Source organism: Ammospiza nelsoni, unplaced genomic scaffold (assembly GCF_027579445.1).
Source record: "Ammospiza nelsoni isolate bAmmNel1 unplaced genomic scaffold, bAmmNel1.pri scaffold_64, whole genome shotgun sequence".
In the NCBI taxonomy this organism is placed as follows: Eukaryota; Metazoa; Chordata; class Aves; order Passeriformes; family Passerellidae; genus Ammospiza; species Ammospiza nelsoni.
This window is the reverse complement of record NW_026683196.1, coordinates 28,203-54,401: the sequence shown is the minus strand read 5'-3', so window position 1 is coordinate 54,401 and position 26,199 is coordinate 28,203. Positions and strand designations below refer to the sequence as shown.

Sequence of the window (26,199 nt, the reverse complement as noted above, 5' to 3'; positions counted from 1 at the left end):
AGGCTTGGTGGAGCTGCTTTGTACAGGCCAAGGTGCTTATCAGCTGTGCAGTGTCCCCAGCAGCCCCTGGCAATCCTGGTGCAGCTGAAGGACAGGCTTGATGGGTCTGGGGCAGCCCGACAACATCAGACACTGCAGCTCCACTGTGCAAAGCAGCATGGCTGAGCTGGTTGTTGGTCAGGTAAGGGCTCAAATATATTTCCTGCAACTTGCTCCAGCACAGTTCAGCCTGGAAAAAAGACATTTTTCCAAGTGTAGGGGAGTCAAGCTCCAATAAATGTCAGCTGAGCCCTGGTGCTTGCTCCCTTGCATGAAGCCTCAGTGAGGCACCAGGGCCTCCTGTCAGCAGGAGGGGAAGGGAGATCAGAGTTGTTGGAAGAATACGTGACTGAAGGCTGAGCACAGGGTTGGTGGTGCTTTGTGTGGCTCTTGCATGACATCCAGGCTGGCTGTGGCAGTGTAAGCTAACCTTTTGTTTTGCAGCAGGCTTTATGCCAGAGCCAGCCCCTTTCCAGCCTTTGGGGTGATTACAGCTGTTGCTCTATATTTCCCTCCCTCCTTTTTTTTCCAACAGCTATTCTACTCCAGCACCATAGGCAGGCAGTGATGGCTGCCTGTAGCTAACAAGACAAACTGAGATCTGCCTGCAGAGCCATAGGAAGGTGTCCCTGGGCTTGTGAGACAGGCCAGGACAACACAAACTGAGGCCACAACCATGCTGTGCTTTCAGTTGAGCCTGTGGTGGAGCTGCTGTGCTTGTAGTCAGCATCTAGATGGGGCAGGTGACATATCTATCTTAGCTGGGACAGAAACAGAAGTACAGCCCTTGCACAGCATCCTTCTGCTAGGCTGTGCTAAGCTCAGGGGCCTGTAAACTGGCCCTTAAGACCTAGGTCTCCACTCCTTGCCCAGATCCCCAGCCTCAGGGAGGACTTGGGTTTAGGAGCCATGGCTTTTTCTTCCATCAGACTCCATTAAGAAAAAGTCAAGTTAAGCAGTTCATTAACATTTAAAATACTGTACAGTGTGTAAAACCAAATACTCCCCTCCCCACAAAAATCCCGTGCTCTCAGCGGATGCTGTGGTGAAGAATACCACTTTTGGCACTGTTTGCCTTCTCTTTCTCCTTCTTCTTTATGGGATCCATCTCAAAACAGCTCCAGACCTGCACTGTTTCATCAGCAGCTGCTGAGGCCACTGTTGTACCATAAGGGCTCATGGTCAGGTTCAAGATTATATTAGTATGACCTTAGGAGGAGAAGGAATGTGCAGTCAGGGCTGAGCTGATCAGCACATGCACATTTACTCCTGTATGCTCCCATGAGCCCTGCCAGCTTGCATAGCTGTCTCCCCAGTGGTTGTGGCAGCATTATTTCAGACCCCAAGCATACACTTGGATCAATGGTATCTCTTCCACAGCCCCGTGGGCATGCTTTATTCCTAGCAGCATGGCCCCAGATACTGTCCTGTATCAGTGATGCTGCAGGCTCAAACCAAGGAGTGCAGCTGTCTTCAACCTCTAACAGGCCCCCACCCAGGCCCTGTCCACATATAGTAGGAGTCTTAGTATCTGTAAGTAAACGAAAAGGGGGAATATAGAAGGAGTCTTAGTAAAATATCTGTATTGTATATTGAATATCTGTATATAGGCCTTGCCCTGATAAGTCCTGGTTGTTTTTGATGGGCTGCAGCTGCAATGTCCTTAATTGGGCTGCATCTGTAGCTTGTGAAGATAACTGGGATAAAAGGGGCTGGGCTTGGCCAGTCAAGCTGAGCTGACAAGGAGCCCTGACGAAGAAGGAGCAACAAGCAGGAGAAGAAGTCAGAGCTGTGAGGAACTGCCCCCAAGAAGTATCACCGAGAAGGTACGAGACTTTAGAAATATGATTGCGACAGTATGGGACTTTAGAAATGCAACAACAAGATAACAATATCCACCTACCTTGCAGCTCTGCAACCTTGGTCATTATTGGATACTTCCATATAACCAGCTGATTCTGTGCAAAGCCATGGGCTGAAATGAGCTCCTTGTAGTTTGTGGACCATAGGATAGAAGTCACCTGCAAAGAGGCAGTAACACAGGTGAGGCGAGGTGCATGTGCTGATGCTCACCACTCGGAGGCTTCCTGTGCCTCTGGGCCTGAGGAGCCAGCAGCTCTGTGTAGGTGTGCTGCCAGAAGGTGTTTGTCTCCAAGCTGATGTTCATCTCTCACGTGGGAACGGGTATCAACAGCACTGAGGCGGGCGCCAGAACACACGTTCCAGATGCGGATATGTCTGTCTCTAGTGCCACCTCCAGTGGCTAGAACATTCATCTGCCATGGGCACCATGCCAGGCCTGAGAGAGGAGAGTTCATTTTAAAACATACAAGAGGCAACCTGTGTGGGATCTCAGCACCTCAGGATGGAGGTGCAGAGAGGCCGAGACCACCCTTGGGGGGCTCGGGAATCCTGGAATGTTGCCAGAAGTGTCTGGTGGCAGGATTTTGATCCTACACAGGAGATGAGACCTGTATGAGGGCTGGGAGGAATTCACTGGGTGAATGGTGAAGGGATAAGTTAGTTAAAGTGTGAAACACAGGGTTTAGGATTTTGGTACAGGGGGGTCTAGAGAAGTAAGATGGAGGAATTGGGGCGTGTCCTGTCCTCCTTCTTCTTCTTCTTGGCCTCCATCTTCTGTGGTGGTGGTGGCACTTTGGGATTGGTCATTACTAGAAGTGCACAGGTTAATAAGAGTAGAAAGTATTGGAGAAAAATGATAAATATTGTACACGTAACTTAGGGTATAAAGATAAGTGACCGCCCGGGGGCTTCGGCAGTGTGCCCATGGCTGACTTGCTGTGCAGACCTCTGTCGGGCTGAAAGAAAATCTTTTAGATAAACAATTAATAAACACCGAGACCGAGACAAGATCAGAAGTCTCTCCTCGTTCTTTGAAGCGTCGGCTCTCCAAGGCCATCCCTGGGCCTTTCCAGGCCACCTAAACAGCAACAGCCTGAAAACCCGACAAACCTGCACCCAGCCAGTGCTGCATGCCTGCCTTGCACACACATATCCGCCCGTGGCAGCTCTGTGCTCACCTTGACAGCACCCTGGTGCTGAGTGAAGGTCTGTACAGGAGCAGAGTCGCCACCCCCACCTTGGGTGCATGGCCAGACATTCACAAGACTGTCATTGCCACCACTGGCCAGGTAGCGGCCATCCAGAGACCATCTGAGTCCGCACACCTCCTCTGTGTGGCCAGCAAGGGTGGCCATGTGATGCTCAGCCACTCGGACATCGTGGTGATGGATGTGCCCAGTCCGTGCACCACTGCAGAGAGAAGAGAAGGCTTGCAGGGTCAGGCTGCACATTTTCACCCAAATCCATTTTTGTTGTTGCAAGACTGCTATACCTGCCACTGGGTTTCAACCAGTGTTACCAGCAACACAGGTCTGTTGGTGTGAGTGAAACACCCCCACAAGCTCTTTACAACTTCAGCACAAATTGCAATACAGGAAAGAGACCTTCTCCTCACAGCCCCAACGGATAAGGCTGAGTAAGAATCCCAAGCCAGGACAAACTTCTCTCTGCCATCCCTAACCCATGCCACACATAGATTGAGGGATAGGAGTTTGCAACAACTGGAAACTGCCCTTGACCCACTGCTTTACCTGGAGACGATGCAGCTGTTCCAGCTGAGGGTTCCCACACGGGCACAAAGGCCGGTCATGGTTCGGAGACGTTTCTGCTGCTCAATGTCCCATAGCTTATAGGGGCCTGAGTAAATATATGTATTGCAGTAAAAGATCTCTGTATTGTATAAGTGACCCTGCCCTGATTCCAGTTATTGTAAATGGGCTGCAGTTGCAATGTCTTGATTGGGCAGCAGCTGCAGCCCGTGGAGGTGGCTGGGATAAAAGGGTGTGCGGCATTCAGGGAGAGCTGGAAAGGAGCCCTGGCTGAGAAGCAACAACAACACTGCTGTGAAGAGCTGCTGTGAGAAAACCACCCAGAAGGTATGAGACCCTAGAAATATGATATACAACAATATAAATGCAACAATAGCTGGAAAGGCAAAGCAAAAAGTTCTTCAGAAGAAACCCAATCCTGTTTCTATGCCCTAGGAACCTTGCTGCACAGGCTCTGGCATTCAGCTTTCTCAGAGAAAATGTGTATCTCATGACTATAGCACAGAAGGTAACACTGCTTATCAGAAAACCCTCAAACCAAACCCTGCCTTGCACACTGGGCAGTTCCACCCCACACCAGGGAAGACAAGTCAGGTGCATGGCATCCTTCCTCTGCCAACCAAGGTTTTGTCCCCAGGCCCCACAGTTCTGTCAATCCCTTGAAAACGCCTCTAGTTTTACTCCTGCATTCACCTGAACCTCCACACTACTTGTGCCAACAGCAAGGTAGTCTCCATCTTTAATCCATGACACAGAGGAAATGTAAATATCTGGATGCTCCGTCTGCAGCAGGGGGATAATCTCCCTAGTACCGTAATTCCACAGATAAACAGCGTCATCCAGAGCCACTGCCAGGAAGTTCTGGCAGCTCCAGTCTATGAGATTCAGATCTACACTTTGAAAGAGCAATGCAGGTCACACCATGCTTGGCTAGAGAGCCCTGCCCTTCACCTGTGCTGATGCAGCAGGTGCGGGTGCACATGTGCACACACACATGTACAGGTGAGGGGCAGCCTTCTGAGTGTCACTATGCCCAGCTGCTGGGGCCAGGTACCCTGCTCCAAGGCATCTACACAGTGCCCTAGACCACTGTCCCTGTAAGGCCACACAGGGACACTCCAGAAGTGGTCTGTGCTAGCCTGGGTACACAAAATAATACAGACAGCCCAGTTACACTGTCCTAGGAACAGCAATCCAGTGCAGAATGTTCTGGATGCCTAGCACTCAACCCTGTAACCTACTTACAGTAGTCGTTGAATATCTCTGGTGCATCCAAGACCTGTTCTGGCTTTGAGGGAATATATCTGCTCTTCTTCCTGCTGAATCCAGGTGCCATTTTCTGACTGTAGAGCACTTTCAGGTTATTCTGACAGCCTGTGTGCAGGGGAACAGGTTTGTTAACCTGAGTTAGTTTCCTCCCAGCTGAGTGCAGCTCACCCAACTAGGAATCCCTTGGAGTGAAAATAAAGTCCTAAGAGAAACACTCACAAACCTGCTGTGCACTAAAATCACTGGCAGTATGAACTGCTGAACAGGGGTGAGCTACAATTTCCTCATTCATGGAAAAAAATTTAACAAACACTTGGGTTTTTGAATCCCATTATATTTAGTTGCAGTTTAAGCTAGAAAGTGCACAGCAGAGGGTTTGATGCTCTTACAGACTTCATGAAGGTTTGGAACCTGCAGTATAGGTGAAATGTCACCGACATCTTTTCATAAAAATCCTTTCTTTAGGATTTTTCCCCCTTCTGAGAAGCTGTGACCTCAGCAACAAAAGGTAAACAATGGTTATCTGCTGCTGGGGAATGCAACAGGTGGATGTGAGATTGGTCTTGGGTGAATGTTTGGATTTACTGACCACTCAAGGCAGAGCTAGGTCTCACTCTCTGCTGAGACACAGCCCTTTGTTTATTCATTCTTTTTCTATTCTTAGCTTAGCTAGCTTCTGAGAACTTTCCTTCTATTTCTTTTAGTATAGTAACAATGTAATATATATCATAAAAGAATAAATCAAGCCTTCTGAACATGAGGTCAACATTCTCGTCTCTCTCTCCACCCTGAAGACCCTTGCAAGCCCTGTAACAGGTGACCAACTGGCAGTCATAGCAACTCTCCTAAATAAATTCACTATAACTTTATGCCCTCCCTCGACCTTAGGAACCTTAAGAAAGGAGATTCCAGCCTGTACAGCTCTCAGAAACCAGTTGATTTCTCTTGTGACCACACACAGAGCCTCTGTATTGCTGCTGTTCCCCTGACCTGATCTCTCCTGCTGATTCAGCTCACACAGAGCCTGTATCATACCTTCTGGAGCATTCTGTGGTTTTCCTCTGAGGTGGAGGATCTTTGCCTCTTCTATATCAAAACCATTCAGATTCACTGCCCAGGCTTTCTGTTGCTCCTACAGAGACAAATCACCCTCAGTGCAATGCATTTAAAACAATTTCCACGCTGCAATTTAAACAGACACCTAAGTCCCCTTCTCTTAGAATCTGAAGATGTTTGCCTGTGCTGCAAGGGTCAGTCACACAGAGACAGGTCAAAGCAGCTTTTCCTCAGACTTTCATACATCGTCCTGCTCACATTTTCACACAATGGCAAATTCAGTGTCATTGCCAGTGGGAAAAGCCACAGCCACAAAGTGACCAAATGCTTCACAAACAGATTTCAGAAGACAGTGTAAAACATTCCAGAAGTGTTCCCTGTGGAGACATTGTCCTAGAATAGCTACCACGAGCAGTTTCACTTTGCATAGGCTCACAGCTTTGTGTTTGTGTTGCCTGCTACATTTTAAAGCCTCATTAGTCAAAAGCTAAATTTTGCTACCAGAAGCAGATTAGGCTTAGAGTGCATGGCAGTCTCTACAGCTTCAGTGTCATCCTAGGCTCCTGAAGCCCAGAGCTGCAAGTAGTGATGGCTGGGACTTGTCAGTCCTGTGTGCCCACTTGATAGAACCTATAGTTTACTGCTCTGTAAAGGGGCAGGAAGGAGTAGCGGTTGTTGAAGCAATTGTAACTTAGCAACATGCTCACCTTCTTGGTAGGGGAATCCTCAGCAGGGTCATTCTCTTTAGTTAGGAGGAAATTTGCCATCTCCATCTGCATAGTGCTGTGTTTGGAATGTAGCGATTCCCCCCAGCCATTGTGGGGGTGCTTTGAATTTTGGATCCAGATTTACCTGCATTCACATATGAAAATATTGTCTTACAACTATTTAACAGCCTGTATTAGAGCTTTCATGGGAGCAAACCCAACACTCTTCCACATCACACCCACCAAACAAGTAGGACTCTGAGGTCTCATGCCACCCAGTCACAACTAACTTATATTTTCCTCCCTGCCACCAAGTTGGTTAGGGACAGTGTGGTGCAACTCCTTGGGTCTAGTGTAACAATTCCAGAGTCCAGAGATAAGGGGAAGATACAAAAACGCTCACAGGATGTAAAGCTGTCAGCTAACAGTCCCGCCCACACTCGTCCTAGCATACAGCTGTGCCAGCAAGGCTCAGCTGGGCGAACAGCAGCTCGCCAGCCCCAGTGCTCAGAGCTCTGCCCCTTATGCTGGCAAGGAGGTGGGTGGCTGTCAGGAGCACAGCCCACCTCCTCCTGCCTGAGCAGCAGCCGGTAGGGCAGCGTGGCAGGGAGCCCAGAGCCCCGTGGCTACGGACAAGCAGCCTGGGCAAGGCTCCCGCACTCAACCTCTGCCGCCGGTGGCCGGCGCTCACCGGGCGTCTTGGATGGCGTCTTGCTGGAGCTGTGGGAGCGATTGGCCGGCTTCACGGGCGACACGCCGACAGGGCTGGGCCCGGGGCCGGTCTCCTTGGCCTTGCGCTGCCATCGCGCAGGCGGCGCGTTCGGGATCAGCGTGTCCAGCTTCAGCAGCCCGTGCAGGTCTGCCTCGAACAGGAACTGCGCCGTGGTCCTGCGGGCGGGCGGGGTTAGCCGTGCCCACCGGCCGGGCTGAGCCTACTCCGACAGCCCCGCCGGCCTCCCCACCACTGGACCGTGCAAGCGCTCCGGCCGCTCCTCCCCGCCAACGCACACTGCCACTCTCCCCAGCTGCTCCTCGGGACACTCTGTCAGCCGATACGCCCTCCCTCCGCTCCTCGGGGCTCCTTGATCAGCCGGCATCCCTATCAGCCGCTCTTTGGGGCTCTCTCGGATAAGCGACATTCTCCCTTCCCCTACCGTTCAAGAGCAATCTCATCCCTGCTCTTTTCCTCCCCACCGTGCTTTGCCTCTGCCCTGTGCCCCTAGGGCTGCTCTTGGCCAGGCAGCCTCAGTGGGAGCCAGCACTGGCTGCAGCCCCAGCAGGCCCCCCAGGACAAGGCCCAGCAATTAGGAGGCAAATGAAAGCTCTGGGCAGCAGCAGAACCCTCAGCAGAGTTCTTTGAACATCATGGACTGGCCACACCTACACTGCAGCCTCACTGGGAATGTTTCCTATGTACAGTAGACTTTCAAAAGAAGCTGTTTGAGGGAAAGGTGAACTAAACACTCACCCATTTCTCTACCAGCAAGTCCAAATTCGGACAGAGCCTAAGATGAAGATAAGCTCTAAAACAAGCAGGCCTGGCAGTAACCCTAGCCAGAAGCCTGTTCCCAGACAGAAACCCCTTCCAAGGCCCTTCAGGGAATCAGGAACATGTGCTGTGGTTCCAGCTGCACCTGTGGGAGCAATGGGGAGCGTCAGCCCGTGCTGTGCTGCACTGCTGAGCTGGCAGCACGTTTCCCCCGGAGCTGGGGCCTGCAGGCACCTTGCCGGCCCTTGGCACAGGCTGTGCCGCCCAACAAAGCCCATCAGGCTGGGAGGAGAGCCCAGGGGCTGTGCAGCTTCTTGGGCAGTCGCTGCTTGGAGGGACACGGGCCAAACCCATCCCTGAGCAGCCACTGCCAGCCCTGGCCCTCCCTGCCCTGTTGTTGGAAAAGAAATGAAATTTAGCAAAATATTTAAATATAGTGAGTTGTGTGTGAACTGGTTTGTTAAAAAGTAGTTTTGTAGCCATTGAAAGTGTGTTGGGTTTTGTGTGTAACCTAGCAGGCAGTCTTAGGGATTTAATAAATATTTAAACTAGTGCAGGAAAGTAAGAATGCTAACCTGTCTGGAGGCAGCATAGAATGCTCTTAGAATAAGATAAGCAGAAGATTAATGATCTTGTTTGTGAACCAAGGAATGTATCACAAGGGCTCTGTGACTAGGCAAGGGAAACGGGGAACTGTTTCTTGGAGGCTAGGCAAGGGGAACGGGAAACTGTTTCTTGGAGACTTTGTTGTGAATCGCATGTATAAGAGGGAAGCACCCATACGTGAATTTGGGAGCTCGGGTTTTAGGGACGTGAGTCCCCCAAGCTCCCCGGGCCCTTAATAAAGCACCCACAAAACTTATCCGAGTTTTGTGTCATTTATCAATCGGGCAACAGTTTTCTGGCAACTGCAGCAGGACTCCGAGGGTTGCTGGGGCGGTTCACATCCCGATCCACTCCAAGCCGGCACCGAGCACTTCTCGGGGAGACATCGGTCGTGCCCGACCCCACGCCTGTCGGACAACTGCCAAGGTAAGCCCGAAGGTGCTTTATATTGGAAAAAGGTGATAATTGGATTTGGATTTGGTGGTTGGTAAAAAAGCCTAGGCTCCGGCCGTAAGATGTCTAAGGACACAGGACCGGAACTCGCCTCCTGTTTGTTTTAGGGAAGGACAGCGAGAAGGTATATTGGTTTAAGGTATTGATGCCGAATTTTGCCCCAAAAGGCGAGAATAACTGCCTAAGAGACTCAGCTTAAGTCTAATAAGCAGGAGGTATTTTATTGCGACACGTCGGGGAAATCACAAAGTGGATTTCCGAGTTTCCCGTAACAAAAGCAAGCTTTTATACAGTTTTGGATATAAGATTACATCAGATCATATACATAATCATATCTTTGCATGAATATTCATATGGGGCATGGCATAGGCGGAGCGTGGGCGGGGACACTTCTTTTGAGGATCTTCTTGGTAGTCATTCCGGTTGCCTTCATCATGGGCTGGGGTCTCCTGATGAGTCTTCCTCTTTAAACTTTTGAACTTCTTTCCTAATTTGGTCAATTCCCGGTGTACTTGGCTTGGTCTCTATGGCTTGGCAAAGTTCTGAGGGTCAGTTTGACATTGTTGGCTCTGATCATGCTTAGCCCATCACTTCTCCTATCCCTATCTCTTTCCTGTCATTGTGTTCCATGTTTTAGCTGATTAATTGCTCTATGGGTTTCCTAATACTATGCCTTTTCCAAATGCCTCACATTCTATGTTTTAACTCATTATTTCTTGAGGGCTATCTGTTTTGGGGCTTCATTCCCCCCTTTTTCTTATAACTTATGAATTCTTTTGTTAAATTCTGATCCTATAGGGCGCTGATACGCTCGTACCATAGCCCAAACCATTTGGGTCCTTTTCATTATGATTCTTAGTTTCCACCACATACAAATATTTGTGAGAGTCAATAGTAACAGAACTACAATTACCATTAGCATTTACAATTACCATTAGCATTGGGTGCACCAGGTAGTTGAAGACCTGTGTAGCTGTTGGGGAGTATCCTGTAAAGATATCCCACCAATGATGCTGGCCTACTTGTTCTACTTCGGTCAGGACATTCTTTATTTTTTCTGAATTATGTTCTACCTGCCATACCGTTCGTTTAGTCGTTTGATTCACCTTTTTCACCAATTCCTTTACTTTAGGATGTGCGAGCATTGCTTTAAGAATCTTGACGTCCATCCCTATTTGTAATTTCGGTACCTCTTGATATAGATTAAAATCTGCGTTAATTAGCTGTTGAGTAGTTATTGGAACAATATAATGAAAATCACAGCCTACGATCTTGGTGAAGTTGCAAACACAGAAGTTGGTATTGTTAGTCTCTTCTTGGCAATTATCTATAGTGACGTTGTCACAAGCTGTCCTCATGCAAGCACACCCATTCCCTATATAGTAAACTTGTGATCGTGTTCTATTATGCGGAAGCATTTCTAAAGTGCATACACTATTTTCAGCATCTAAGCATAAATCTTCTGCTTCTACCACAGCATTTTCGCAAACATAGCCTAATTGTCCTCTAGGAATACACGCTTCTGTGCTAACCGACTGCCACCTATTTTTGGTATAATCATAACTGGCCCAGACATTATGGTCTATTGGCCTGACAATGACATCTTGATGTATTGTCCCTAGAGTGAGGATGGGAAAGATAGTTCTTTCCTCTGCCGCACTAATGGTGAGGACATAAGCTTCAATGTGTTCTTGTTGAGGTTCATAAGTGAAGTTTACTAATTGCCACCAAGCTTGGTGGTCCTTCTCAAATTGTGTAGTGTGATTGTCCTTTAATATTGTTTCCCTTATTTCTTGAAGTAATATACCTGACGTTCCTTCTCTCATTATTCCTGCCACTACTGATTGTACCCATTGTTGCGTCTGAGAGCATTGGATAGCGAGTGCAATGTCTTTGCTAAGTTCTCCTGTGTAGTCAGCGAGCTTCACAAAATCCTCTGCAGTATGGTTTGCTACCATGGTTAGTAATTTTACTACTAGCGATTGTGTTTCAGCTAATGTAAGCATGGATGAACTGAGGGGCATCTTAAGCTTTCCTAAGTTCGATGTGACGGTACTTAATTTGTTCACTAATACCTCTTGATCTATCGTGTTTACTATACCAAATTCGGTGCTAATCCACCCACTTAGATCTCTTTTTGCTCTTCTGTGATGTGACCTTGTCGCTAGCCATGCATTCCATCCCTTAAGGCTTTGCTGTATAAATGGTCAGCAATCTTTCTGCAAATACGTAATATCGGCGTGAATGTTCATCTGCGCCTTTTTCAGGGAATAAGTGGGATCTAACAATAATTTTAGTTCGTTAGATTTTCTTATCACCTGAGGCCCTATAAAGGTTAGGTTATGTACTGCTTTACATTCCACCGGTAGAGCGGTTTCTTGGGGCAAGTCTAGATCTGGATACAATGGGATCACGTCTCCCGGCAATTCCACCTTATATTCGACAGCACGGTTAGGGAAACTAAGACCCCGTCCCAGCGTTTTCAACTCCCTTTCACATGTGAACGTCATCGACTGATCCAGTCTAAATGCCATCTCACACTGTGCTTTCCCTTCCTCAGGACCACTAGATGCTACGATCTTTCCCGCAGGAGAGAGAAGGGGGTTAAGGTCAAGGGTTATGTTTTGAGGATGTAGTTCCCCAAGCGAATCTTCTCTATAAATCACCGAGTTCTGGGGTTGTGATTCGGGTGGATCTTCCCTGAAGTCACCCCTCTGACATGAAATTGGGCCCTTTTGCTGGATCCAGACGGTGGGCTTGCCCATTTTCACTGGACTAAAGGTAATTAGGTTATGTTCAAAGGCTGGCATCAAGGGTTTAATTGTTAATACTAGCCGCCTTGTTTTCCCTTCTTCTGGGTCAAGTTCTCAACACCCAATTTGGACTTGGTCTCCCTTGTATGCTACCATGGAGGGCTGATCCCATACTTCACTCGCGTATGGCTGATTGTTACGTAAGGCATAAACCTCGAAATAGGGTCCTCTCGTTCCCAACTCCGGGTGGATACACTGGTGCGCATGAGACCATGGGTCTATTGAGGAAGAGTCTAGGGGAAGAGCTATACTTATCGAGAGTCCAATGATCAGAGTTGTGAAGGTCTGAGGTGGAGTCAGGATCATGACGTCTGCTCCTCTCGTTTGCTCTCCTCCTCTTGTTTGTTCTCCGGAGCTTTCTTGACCCGTGAATAGTGGATCCACGTAGGTCGCTCCTTGATCCGAACCGCGGTGAAGGTAGTCAGCAGCACTTGGAAAGGTCCCTCCCACTTTTCTTGCAGGGGTTTTCCTAAAAGATTCTTAACATACACCCAATCACCGGGATTAAACGGATGCAATTTGCAGTCAGGTTGTTTAGGTTGGTGCTCTATCATCACAGTAGCATTTTTATCAAACTGTTTCCCCACCGTAATTACATAATCATAAACATATTGATTACCGATTTGGTCTATGGCGTCCCCATTTACAACTTGCATAGCATAAGGTCTACCATACAAAATTTCAAATGGGCTTAACTTCTCTTTTGATCTTGGTTTGACTCTCAGCCTCAGCAGAGCAATAGGCAAACTTTGATACCACTGCAAATTAGTCTCCTGGCATATTTTGGCAATTTGCTGTTTGATAAGATGATTCATCTTTTCCACTTGCCCACTGGCCTGTGGACGGTAAGGCGTGTGTAATTGCCATTTGATTTGTAATGCTTTACTTATTGCTCTTACTACTTTTGCAAAGAAATGTGTACCCCTATCCGAAGAAATGCTCTTTGGTACCCCAAACCGTGGAATAATTTCATTCAACAGTACTTTAGTTACCTCTCTTTCCTTCTTTGTCCTACAAGGGAATGCTTCAGGCCACCCAGAAAATGTATCAGTCAATACCAACAAATACCGAAACCCCCCTTTTCTTGGGAGTTCAGAAAAATCAATTTGCCACACTTCACCTGGAAATTTACCTCGATTTATGGCTCCTTGGTGTACCTTGGTTCCCGTATTCGGGTTGTTTTTCAGACATCGTTCGCACTGGGACGTAACGTCTTTTATAGTAGTAAATAATTTCGGTCCTGCTATCCTGGTTTGTAAATATTGGTAAAGCGGATCTAGACCCCAGTGGGCCTTCTCATGTTCTGCCTTTACAAACTGCCACATCACGTTTCCTGGTATTACTAACTGTCCTGTTTCCAATTGACCCCAACCATTTTCTAATATTTTGCCCTTATTTCTTTGAATCCATCTATGATCTGATTCCTGGTAATCTGGCTGGATATCGGTATCCAGCTCTCCTGGTATTAGGGCTACTATTTCCACTTCCCTAGTTTTTGTGGCAGCCAATTTAGCTTCTGTATCTGCCTTCCTGTTCCTTATTTCTGGAATAGTGTTACTTTTCAGATGTCCCTTACAATGCATTATGGCCACTTGTGCTGGGAGTTGGACCACCTCTAGTAATCGCAGAACCTCCTCTGCATGTTTGACTGTTTTTCCTTGTGTAGTCAACAGTCCTCTTTCTTTCCAGATGGCTCCATGAGCATGTACAACAGAAAAGGCATACTTAGAGTCTGTCCATATATTAATTTGCATATTCTCCGCCAATTCCAGGGCTCGAGTCAGAGCTATCAACTCTGCCTTTTGAGCTGAAGTCCCTGCAGGCAAGGGGTTCGACTCAATTACCCTTTCTGTAGTAGTGACTGCATAGCCAGCCATTCTTACTCCTCGCTTCACGAAGCTGCTGCCATCCGAGAACCAGTTGTCCGCATCTTCGAGCGGCTCTTCTTTGAGATCTGGGCGACTGGAGTAGATGGCTTCAATTGTTTCTAGGCAGTCATGTTCGATGGGTTCTGCTGGGGCTCTTCCTTCTAGAAATGAAGCTGGGTTCACAATGTTAGTTACCTGAATGGTTACGTCATCTGATTCAGCCAGGATGGCCTGGTATTTTAGGAATCTGGAAGGCGACAACCAATGGTTGCCTTTCTGTTCCAGCACAGCCGACACAGTGTGAGATACTAACACAGTCACCTTTTGGCCCAACGTGAGCTTCCTGGCCTCCTCTATGTTAATTATCACTGCGGCCACTGCCCTCAGGCAGCCTGGCCATCCTTTACTTACTTCATCCAATCGCTTGGAGAAGTAGGCCACAGCTCTCTTGTGTGGTCCCAGCTGCTGTGCTAGGACTCCCAGGGCCACCCCTTGTCATTCATGGGAGAACAGCCAGAATGGTTTTGATACATCTGGGAGACCTAAGGCTGGTGGTCTCATTAGCTCCAGTTTCAACTTCCTGAAGGCCCCTTCTGCCTCGGGAGTCCAAACTAGAACGTCCTTAGTTTCCTTCAACAAATCATACAGTGGTTTAGCAAGTATCCCGTATTGGTAGATCCATAGCCGACACCAGCCTGTCATCCCCAGAAAGGCACGCAGATCTCTCACTGTCTCTGGTTTAGGCATCTGACAGATGGCCTCTTTTCTAGCTGCTCCCAGGGATCGCTGTCCTCTGGAGACTTCGTATCCCAAGTACACCACTTCTTTTTGCACCAGCTGTGCTTTCTGTTGAGAGACTCGATATCCACTTAAACCCAGGAAATTTAACAAGGAAATAGTCCATTCAATGCATTCTTCCTCTGTCACTGTTGCTATTAGGAGGTCGTCTACGTACTGCAGAAGGGTGCCATCTCCCAGCGGCCTTTCCCACTGTTCTAATTCTTTAGCTAACTGATTCCCAAAAATCGTGGGAGAATTGGTCCATCCTTGGGGCAATACCGTCCAGGTAAGTTGGGTCTTTCTTCCTTTATCTACAGATTCCCACTCAAAGGCAAAAATCTTTTGACTCTCGGGAGCCAAGGGAAGGCAGAAGAATGCGTCCTTTAGGTCTAATATGGTGAACCAGGCCAAGTTATCCTTCAGTCTAGTTAAAAGTGTGTATGGATTAGCAACTACCGGATGTAATGTCTTGGTTATTTCGTTCACTGCTCTCAGATCCTGAACTAGTCTATAAGCTCCATTAGGTTTCTTTACTGGCAGGATTGGTGTATTAAAATCCGATTCACATTCTACCAATAACCCCAGTTCCAGAAACCTTTTGATTATGGGCTCAATCCCTTTCCTGTCTTCTGTCCTCAAAGGGTATTGTTTTCTTACCACCGGTCTTGCCCCGATTTCAAGTTCGACAACAATTGGTGCTGCTTGTTTTGATTTTCCAGGTATATCAGTAGCCCACACTAATGGGTATGCCTCGCTCAGGATTCGCTCAAAGTTGTGATTCTCAGGTTTAGGTTCCACACAACTGATTGTTAGGCTTAGGGCTGTAATCAGTCGTTCCTCATTTGCTTGAAATTCCAATTTGTCTTTGTTGAACTTTATTATGGCTCCCAAGTTCTCCAATAGGTCTCTTCCCAATAAGGGTTTTGGTGAATTTGGTAAATACAAGAACTGATGACTTCCCATTTGTTTCCCAATTTTGTATTTAATGGGTTTCAAAAAGTAAGCCTTTTCTGGTTGGCCTGTTGCTCCCACAACTTGTACAAATTCATCACTTTTAGGTACCAATTCCTGATTTAAAACCGAAAAAGTTGCTCCCGTATCAATCAAAAAGTCCAATTCTTTTTTACCTTCCCATAGCTCCATTTTAACCAGTTGGTCTGCTAGGGTACGGCCCACCGGTCCCCCTCATTCAGTATCCTGATGTGTGGCAGTAGTAGTGGCCATTAGCTTTTCCCTTAGTTGGGGGCATTCTCGCTTCCAGTGTCCTATCTGTAGGCAATGCGCACATTGATTTGGCCCTACTCTAGGTGGGTGGGGTTGGAACCTCCCTCCCCCTCCTACTGGGTTGCCTCTACCTCTTCCCCTGGTTCCAGGTTCCGAGTAACCTGTCTTCTGAGCTGCCACTGCCACAGCCACTACTCGAGCTATCCTCCTGTCTTCCTTTTTCTTCTCCTCAACTTCTCTATTATTATATACCTTCCATGCCTCATTCAGCAACGTCTCCAGGTTTTTATTTTCTGGATGTTCAAGCTTTTGTAATTTCTTCCTGATGTCTGGGTTACTCTGTCCCATCATTAATCCTAACAGGTGTTGTTTCCCTTCTTCCGTTGCTGGGTCCAGGGGTGTGTATTGTCTCATGGCTGCCCTAAGTCTATCCAAAAACTCTGATGGGGTCTCATCCTTTCCCTGCCTGACGTCATATAGCATCGACCAATTGATAGCCTTAGGGATCGCATTACGCAAGCCCATCGCTATCAGGTTTCTATACTGCACCAGTCACCGATAGTGCTCTTCGTTGCCCGGGTCCCATTCTGGTTTACTGCTGGGGAAATTATCTTCTAGTCTCCCTGATAATACTTGAGCATGTCGTTTTCCTGTCTCCAATACGAGTTCCCTTTCTGTATCTGTCAATTCTGACAGCATTACCTCTATATCTTCCCAATCAATATCTAAATTCCTTGCCATTAATTCAAACCTCTTTGCTACTCCCTCTGGATTCCTCCTGAAGTTCCTTGCTTCATCCCTCCAATTGTTCAGGTCACTTGTGGAGAACGGCACCTTTACCCTAGTCCTTTCCCCTACCATTGGCATGAGTTGTCGGAGAGGAGCTATTGTATGGTTCCCTTCCTCTCTTTGCTTTGCTTCCCTCCGTGCTACAGGTCTGGTATAATATGAGTGACTGGTCCCCTCCCTGGGATCTTCTTCCTGTGCCTCAATGTCTTCCCTATTCGTTCTCTTCTCTTTTCTTTTCCTGTCTCCATCTTCAGCTTCTATTTCTGTTAACTCTTTTCCTACTACTCCCCTAACATGGTTTACACAGTCCAACCGCCTCTCGCTCTGCATCTGTCGCCTTTCTTCCCGCATCTGCCGGCGCCTATCCTGTTCCGGGCTGCTGTCCTCCTCATCTTCTATTCCCTTTCCATTTCTCTTATCCTCTATCTGAATTACTATATTCAGCTTCTGTGAGTTGTTCTCTGCCTCCCTTTCGCATGTCTCATTGTCATTCTTCTCACTATATTTCAACTTAGAGACGCTGCCTCCCAGTGAGTTACTTTTGTCTCCAGTCCTCGGCATGCTCGTTTCTATTCTACAGGAACCTGATTTCCTTAGACTCCCATTCCTAGGTGTGCTACTATCCCCACATGGGCTTAGTTCGGGCAGGCTGCGTGTCTCCCCTCGGCTCTCTGCTCCGTGTGGACTGCCTTCTTCCCTCTCAGCTTCCAGTCTGGGTGGGCTGTCAGCATCCCTGTAGCTCCCCGACCCCTGTGGACTATCCAATCCCTGCGGGCTGCTTTCCCTCCTGTCAATCCCCAATTTTAATGGGCTATCCTCCCCCCAACTGTTGTCTAGTCTTTGAGGGCTGTGCCCAAACCTAGATTTCCACCATCGTTCCAGTTCCTTTAATGGGCTAGGATCCCCTTGTTCCTCTTTTGGCCTGGGAAGAGGCCCTTCCCGTCCTGGGGCGAATGGATGGTATTCCCACAGGCTTATTTTGCTCTCCTTTCCACTATCCTTTCTTGTTAATTTAAGACATTGTTGCCCAATGCTACATGCATCACAGCAACGTTCTTTAGGCTTTGAACCTTTCCTATCCTTTTCCAGGGCTAGTACCAGGGGGTCCTGAGGTGCTACGTTTACCCCGCACTCTCTTTGCCACTCCGGTTTATTCCTTAGGGTAAAGAACATGTCAGCATACATCACTTCGTCCCATTTATTAAGTCGGCGGAGGAAGAGCATCAGTTGTAAAATAGTGTTATAATTAATTGTTCCCTCCGGTGGCCATTTCTCATTGTCATCTAACTTATACAACGGCCACCACTGTGTACAATATTTAAGGAGTGTCTTTTTACTTATGTTTCCCCCTGGAATCCCTCCCAAGTCCTTCCAGTGCTTTAAGATACATCCTAAGGGGGTTTTCATATTTACGTCCTTACTCTGTTGACCTCCCATAGTTATCCCCTGTGTCGGTTTAACTCGATCAGTTTCCTTCTCGCAAGTACTGTATGCTAATTTATTGTGACGCTCCACACACATGATTTTTCAGTCACTTTGTCCTTTTCCTGGCTTCTCGCGAAGTCCAGGAAATGCGGAGCGGGACTCCCTCTCGCTTCGCAGCAATGCTGCGTCTCATTCACTCTCAGCCATACCCACACACCTTTATAAAATAATTCCTACCTTATGGTCTATATCAGAACAGACTGTTTTACCAGGTTTGGTCACGAGAGGTCGCCTACAGACTGTGAGATACCGGTTTGCCAGATTCATGCAATCGAAACCGTAGACAGTATAACAATTGCAGGGAGTGACAATTTTCTTCCGGATGTCTATCAACTGATTCTCTTCTAAAACATTACAGAGAGAGCGGCAAGATGTTTCCTGTAAGATTTTGCAACAGACACATAGAACAAACACAAGAAGATCACCGGCTGACAGACCTCTTGGAGAGCAGTCTCAGTTCTTAACCCTTAACTCATAGTATTAAAACATTAAACACAATGCTAAAACAGTTTCCCACGCAATAAAAACAAACCAAAGATACCAAGATAAACAAATACTTCTTCCAGCAGGACTTTAACCTGCGTTTTCTCTCTTTTTTTTTTTTTTTTTTTTTTTTAACCCTGTGTTTCTATTACCGGGACTCTAACCCAGTGTGGCAGGACTTTAACCTGCGTTTCTATTACCGGGACTCTAACCCAGTGTGGCAGGACTTTAACCTGCGTGGGATTCTTTACTGGGGCATCCCCCAGCTTTCCCTTCGGGCGGTCATGTCTGACCCCCGTTTCCCAACAAAGCGCTTTATCCCAAAACCAATAAACAATTAAAATACCTCTTAATTGGAGCAGGAGATGCAGGGAACCCCTCGTCCACCGAAAGCGCTGGTCTGGGGGGGGAGTCTCTTCTGACAAAAATTCGTCAGGGCGCCCAGAGAGTCCCGACCCCGGACTCGGCCCGGGAGGACCTCTTAGAGCCTGGATCTCCTGTCTGGTCCCACCTGGGTCGCCAGAAATGATGCCGAATTTTGCCCCAAAAGGCGAGAATAACTGCCTAAGAGACTCAGCTTAAGTCTAATAAGCAGGAGGTATTTTATTGCGACACATCGGGGAAATCACAAAGTGGATTTCCGAGTTTCCCGTAACAAAAGCAAGCTTTTATACAGTTTTGGATATAAGATTACATCAGATCATATACATAATCATATCTTTGCATGAATATTCATATGGGGCGTGGCATAGGCGGAGCGTGGGCGGGGACACTTCTTTTGAGGATCTTCTTGGTAGTCATTCCGGTTGCCTTCATCATGGGCTGGGGTCTCCTGATGAGTCTTCCTCTTTAAACTTTTGAACTTCTTTCCTAATTTGGTCAATTCCCGGTGTACTTGGCTTGGTCTCTATGGCTTGGCAAAGTTCTGAGGGTCAGTTTGACATTGTTGGCTCTGATCATGCTTAGCCCATCACTTCTTCTATCCCTATCTCTTTCCTGTCATTGTGTTCCATGTTTTAGCTGATTAATTGCTCTATGTGTTTCCTAATACTATGCCTTTTTCAAATGCCTCACATTCTATGTTTTAACTCATTATTTCTTGAGGGCTATCTGTTTTGGGGCTTCAGTATATTGGTTTATTGGGATTAAAGTTGGAATTAAAGGTTGTAATATGATGTCTTTTAAAACTTTTAAAACCTTAGTGGAAGCCAATGGTAAAATACCTGGAAATACACCATTAGGTTGTATATTGAAACGGTGGAAAAGTGAGGGGTACTATCAAGAATTGGATAAAAGTAAAATGATAGATTATTGTAATCATTGGTGGCCTGAATATGAGATTGGGGAAGCGGGATGGCTGGTGAATGGTACACTGGAATTGGGGATAATGGAATCTTTGATGCAATTTTTAAGGAGAAATGAGAAATGGGATGAAATACCATATTTGGATTTGTTTTTCATTTTATACCGGAAAGAGGAATGGCAAAAGGAATGTGGTATCTTGGTTTTAGAAGTGAATGATGAAAGGGAGTGTGTGGGATGTAAAGAAAGAAAGGAGCGTAATTTGTATCCTTCAGTTGAGGAAGATTTGTCCTATTGTATAGCACCTCCGAGGGTTCCAGTTGCTCCTAATGTGCCCCCTGCTCCCCCTGCGGATATAGCTATAAAAACGAGATCTAGTGAGAGTGATAGTGATGGTGGTGATGGTGAAAAGAATGAGAGTATTAAAAGAACTCCGTTAGCAGGGCGGACTCACAAGGGAAAGAAGGGGCAGAAGGGGCCACAGTTAATTGCGCCATTAAGGGAAGCTGTGGGACCACAGGGAAAAAGGATACTTATAAAGGTGCCTTTCTCCCCCGGGAATTTGGTAATATGGAAGCAATCAGCGGGGAGTTATTGGGAGGATCCTGAAAGGGTGGCAAGGGTGGTTAAAATGGTAATAAAGACTCAGAATCCGGACCGGAATGATTACCTTTAAATCTTAGGTTTGGGGGGAAGGAATTAGATCACCAATTTTTGTATATGCCAAACTGCCCCACACCCCTTCTTGGCAGAGACCTGTTGTCCCGACTTAATGTGAAAATAATATTTGAAGGGGGAAAGGTGAAATTGGAAATACTTGAGGAACAAATAGCAGGCATTTTTGTGATCAAGGAAGTGGATGCCTCTCCTATTCCAGAAGAAATTGAGCAGGCTGTAGTACCCTGGGTATGGGAGTCAGGGGTCCCCGGAAAATCTAAAGCTGCGCAGCCAGTAAAGGTGGAACTAAAGGAAGGGGCTCGGCCAGTGAGGATAAAGCAATACCCCTTGAAGCTTGAGGCAAGGAGGGGAGTAGCCCCGTTAATTAAACAATTTTTGGTTCAAGGAATATTACAGGAATGTGAATCGGAGTATAATACTCCAATTTTTCCAGTAAAGAAACCTAATGGTAAGTACCGTTTGGTACAGGATTTAAGGGCTATTAATGAAATAGTGAAAGACATACATCCAGTTGTTGCTAATCCTTATACCTTGTTAACATCTGTATCGGAGGAGTTTAAATGGTTCTCAGTGATTGACCTTAAAGATGCCTTCTTCTGCATCCCACTGGCAGTAGAGAGTAGGAAATATTTTGCCTTTGAGTGGGAGAGTCCTGATTTTGGGAGAAAGAAGCAGCTTACGTGGACCAGAATCCCACAGGGATTTAAAAACTCCCCTACTATTTTTGGAAACCAACTGGCCAAGGAGCTGGAGGAATGGAAGATAACCCAGGTAACAATATCCCCATCCTTGTATGTAGTCCTGCAGTACATGGACGACATTTTTCTGGCTACTTAGGAAAGGGAAATGTGTGTGGAATTAACAATTAAATTACTCAACATGCTTGGCCAAGGAGGGTATCGGGTTTCTAAGGAAAAAGCTCAATTGGTCAAAAATAGCGTTATTTACCTCGGTTGTGAGATCACACAAGGGCAGAGACATTTGGGAGTAAACCGAATAGAGGCAATATGTGCTATTCCTTTGCCTTGTAACCATCAGGAATTGAGATCTTTTCTAGGAATGGTGGGATGGTGTCGACTGTGGATCATGAATTTCGGTCTCCTAGCCAAGCCACTATATGAGGCCTTGAAGCAGCATTGGTTGAAGTGGACGACACAGCAAAAGAAGGCCTTCCAGGAATTGAAGCAGGCACTAAAGGAGACCCCAGCCCTAGGACTCCCTGACCTGACCAAGGAATTCCAGTTGTACATGAATGAGAGGCAAAAACTGGCATTGGGGGTCCTCACCCAGAAGGTGGGATCCTGGAAGAGGCCAGTGGGATACTTCTCTAAACAATTGGATTCAGTAAGTTCCGGGTGGCCCTCATGTTTACGAGCCGTGGCAGGAACAATAATTCTTATTCAAGAGGCCCGGAAATTGACTTTGGGGGCAAAAATGAAAGTGTTTGTTCCCCATATGGTCATGGCCGTTTTGGAGCAAAAGGGGGGTCACTGGCTATCATCCAGTCGAATGTTGCAATACCAGGCCATCCTGAGAGAACAGGATGATATTGAAATAAGGACTACTAATCATGTTAATCCAGCAGAGTTTTTACGCAGTGACCAGGAGGCTGGGGGACTGGTGCATGATTGCGTAGAGGTAATTGAACAAGTATATGCCAGCAGACCTGACCTAAAGGATGAACCATTGGAAGAACCTGAGTGGGAACTATACACTGATGGATCCAGTTTTGTCGAGAATGGGACTCGCTATGCCGGGTATGCAGTGGTAACATTGGATCAGATAATAGAGGCAAAGGCTTTGTTACCTGGAACTTCGGCCCAGAAGGCAGAGGTGATTGGACTCACCAGAGCCCTGTATTTGAGCAAGGACAAAAGGGTTAATATCTGGACAGATTCTAAATATGCCTTTGGTGTGGTTCATGTACATGGGGCGTTATGGAAGGAAAGGGGGCTTTTGAATTCACAGGGAACCAACATCAAGCACCGGGAAGAAGTGCTACAGCTACTGGATGCGGTACACAGTCCCAAAGCAGTTGCAGTAATGCATGTTAGAGGACATCAGACTGCGGAAGGAGACGTTTACAGAGGAAATCGATTTGCTGATGTTACAGCACGGCAAGTGGCACGGGAAGTATGGACTCAAATGGCATTGGTACCGGTAAGAACAAATCCGGCTACCCCATACCTGAATCAGGAGCCCAAATATTCAATAGAAGATAGAAAACTAATAAACTTGCTAGGGGCACAGAGGAATCAACTTGGGTGGTACGTTACACCAATGGGACAAATAGTGGTATCTACCCGCATAATGAAATTTATTTTGGAATCAGAACATAATAAATGTCATTGGGGGGCAGAAGTATTGGTAAAATTTTTGAAGAATGAGATAATCTCTAATCAGATGTTAACAATGGCAAAAAGAGTTAATGCAATGTGCCCGGTATGTTTGAAAAATAATCCAGTAGTTAGGAGACAAATACAAATGGGAAAGTTGCAAGTCGGGCCACAACCAGGAGATTACTGGCAAGTTGATTTTTCTGAATTGCCTAGGGCACAGGGATACAGATACTTGTTAGTGTATGTATGTACATTCTCAGGGTGGCCGGAAGCTTTTCCATGTAGAACTAATCAGGCTAAGGAGGTGGTAAAAACCTTGTTAAAAGAAATAATACCAAGATTTGGAGTACCTTTAGGATTGTCATCAGATAGGGTCCGCATTTTATAGCCGAGGTAGTGTAGGAATTAGCACGACTGTTAGATATAACCTGGAATTTGCATACCCCCTGGAGACCTCAGTCTAGTGCGCAGGTGGAAAGGATGAATCAAACCCTGAAAGGACAAATCAAAAAGATTTGCCAGGAAGCTAAACTGCACTGGCCTCAAGCTTTGCCTTTGGCCCTACTCAGGATTCGAATTAAACCAAGGGAAAAGGTAGGCGTAAGTCCATATGAGATATTATATGGCAAACCATATCATGCAACTGTATTAAAAGGGGAGGTACATGTGAGTGGGGACCAGGCGATTGCAGAGTATGTTATGTCACTTAATAAGATCTTGAATTCTTTAAGAAATATGTTACAGTGGAACAGACCGCTCACACTGGAGAATTCTGTCCACGACATCCAGCCTGGGGACCAGGTGTACGTCAAGAAGTGGATCACGGATCCGCTATGGGAATCATGGAGCGGACCCCACCAGGTGATGATGACGACCTACACGGCGGTGAAGGTCTAGGGGATGGATGCTTGGATCCATTACACCAGGGTAAAGAAGGCACCGTTCCACTGGGAAACCCAGATAGTGTCTCCAACCCGGATGATCTTCCGCGCAAAGCCGCCTTCTTAATTATATTACTGCTAGTGATCATGAGACTAGTACCCATTCAAGGGTCTATTCTAGTACAGGTTGAAGAAACAAAGGTTACAGTCATAGAAGGGATGGATGTTCAATTAACTTGTGTTATATTTGACAGCCAGAAAGTTGAGGCCGATGAAGTTATTGCAATATGGCAACGGGGGGCTGAAAGAAGCCGAGGCAAGATAGGAGTCGGTTGGGATCAGGATAAACAACAAGGAAACACGGTACTGAATCTTACCAAGGTAACCACAAACAATACGGGAGAATATACATGTTTGGTCAGAATACAGGATAGTTTTGATTACAAAAGAGTGAGTATGAGGGTTTTGCCATGGACAGGGGATCGTGATGAAAACATAAAGGTTAATCCAGTATCAATGGCAGTGGACATGTGGGATGGGCCACCTCTCAAAATAAATTGTTCCTTCCTAGTAAGATCAAGATATCAAAGGAACCTTTGGGTCAAATGGTAGAAGCAAAATAGGGAACTGATTTGGGACAGAATAGAGGACGGGACCAGTTGGTGGGAGAAGGAAGGCAAAGGTTGTGGGAGGTCGAGTGTCATTAATCCTAGAATAGGAAATGCATGGTGGAGGCATGACAGAATGATGTTATCCTTACAGAGACACGATAGAAGGAGTAGACGGGAGGTTAATGATACAATAGAACGAAATACTGAGCAGGAAAACTTAGTGGTAGGATTAATCAGAGATTTTGGGATCATGCAGAATGTGACTAAAATAACAGCTTGCCTGCTATTACCACAGGCTGCAGGTGAACCAATTCCCTGGGGAATAATACCAGTAACCAAAATGCCTGAAACATTCAAGAATGTTTCATGGTCCTGCCAGTCAGTTCCCAAACCAGTAGATGTATGGAGGGATTTGTGTATGACCATTCGGGCTATGACTAGAGAGGAATGTGAAAAGAAATCCAATCATTATGGTTGGATTCAAAATACCAGGAGGTGTTTAATTGCAACCCCAATAGATGAGCCATGCAATACAGTACGAATAAGAACGAAATCCCAACGAAATGAGTTGTCAGAATGTCACACAGAATTTTGACACCTGGAATAGTTGGAAGACATTATGGGGACCTAGTGTTTTGGAACACTATAATTACCTTGGGGAAGTACAATGGTGCATCCAATGGTCAGGAGTAAAGAATCAGTCACATTATAGGGCCCTTATCACGTCTACATCTTCCCGAGAGTTCAGACCGCAGAAAGAGGATTGGAATTGTACTGAGGTTTTTACATGTGATACACCGGAAGACCGAATCGGATTGGTACCGGTGAAAATGGCATTAAAGTGGGGATGCGAGTGTAGGGGGTATGATCACACGGTTAGCAGAGTCCATGGATGGACCTATAGATTGCAGATATACTACTGTGCACAGTCCTGGAAATCTAGTCTGGGTGTTGGGACACGGACAGTGGACCACACATTTACCTCTAGATGGATCAGTAACACAAATCACCCTAGGGCTTCCCACATTGTGTCCATACTGGAAACAGAATAGATTGATCCAAAGGAAAGGGCTCAGAAAGAGGGAAGAATCCCTAGAGGAGGAGTGGCATGAACCTGGCTCAGGAGTACAATCTGGATGGATATTGGAGTCATTATTCCCTCCGGTAGCGACATATCGAAACAGGGAAATGCTCAACAATTTGTTAGGACAGACATAAAGGTTGGCAGCAGCTACTAAGAAGAGATTTAAAGATCTAAATTTGCAATTGCAAGCTACATCAAGAATGACCCTACAAAATAGAATGGCATTGGATTTGCTACTGTTAAAAGAGCATGGAGTTTGTGGTTACCTGAGTAGGAGAATAGATCATTGCTGTGTACACATTCCAAATGTTACACTTGAAGTTGAGAAAGATATTTCTCAACTGGCAAAAGTGGAAACAAAAACCAAGGAAATTGAAAAGGAAGCACAGCATAATTGGATAGGAGCAGTATTTGATTCTTTGGGGCTTCACCTGTCTGGCTGGATTACGTCTGCTATCCAGTATGTAATAATGTTTTTAGTATTTTTAGTGACTATATGGATTGTATATAGATGCCTCTTAGGTGTGATCGAAAAGGAAAAGAAGTGATCTCTCCGGTTGCTGAAGGCGATGACCCGCGGGCGGCAGAATGAAGAACACTCCCCACCTTGT

The 26,199-nt window shown here is 46.5% G+C and overlaps 1 protein-coding gene across 1 annotated transcript; it reads right to left on the bottom strand.

Annotated features, from left to right (window-relative positions):
• Positions 1–1,069: 1,069 nt before the first annotated feature.
• On the bottom strand, positions 1,070–7,842 carry LOC132087253 (cell division cycle protein 20 homolog). Its single transcript, XM_059493252.1, is given in 12 exon segments — positions 1,070–1,248; positions 1,943–2,060; positions 2,214–2,338; positions 3,077–3,312; positions 3,654–3,748; positions 4,365–4,561; positions 4,917–5,045; positions 5,976–6,072; positions 6,704–6,783; positions 6,786–6,848; positions 7,395–7,591; positions 7,640–7,842. Coding segments are annotated over 12 exon segments (1,719 nt in total).
• Positions 7,843–26,199: the final 18,357 nt, after the last annotated feature.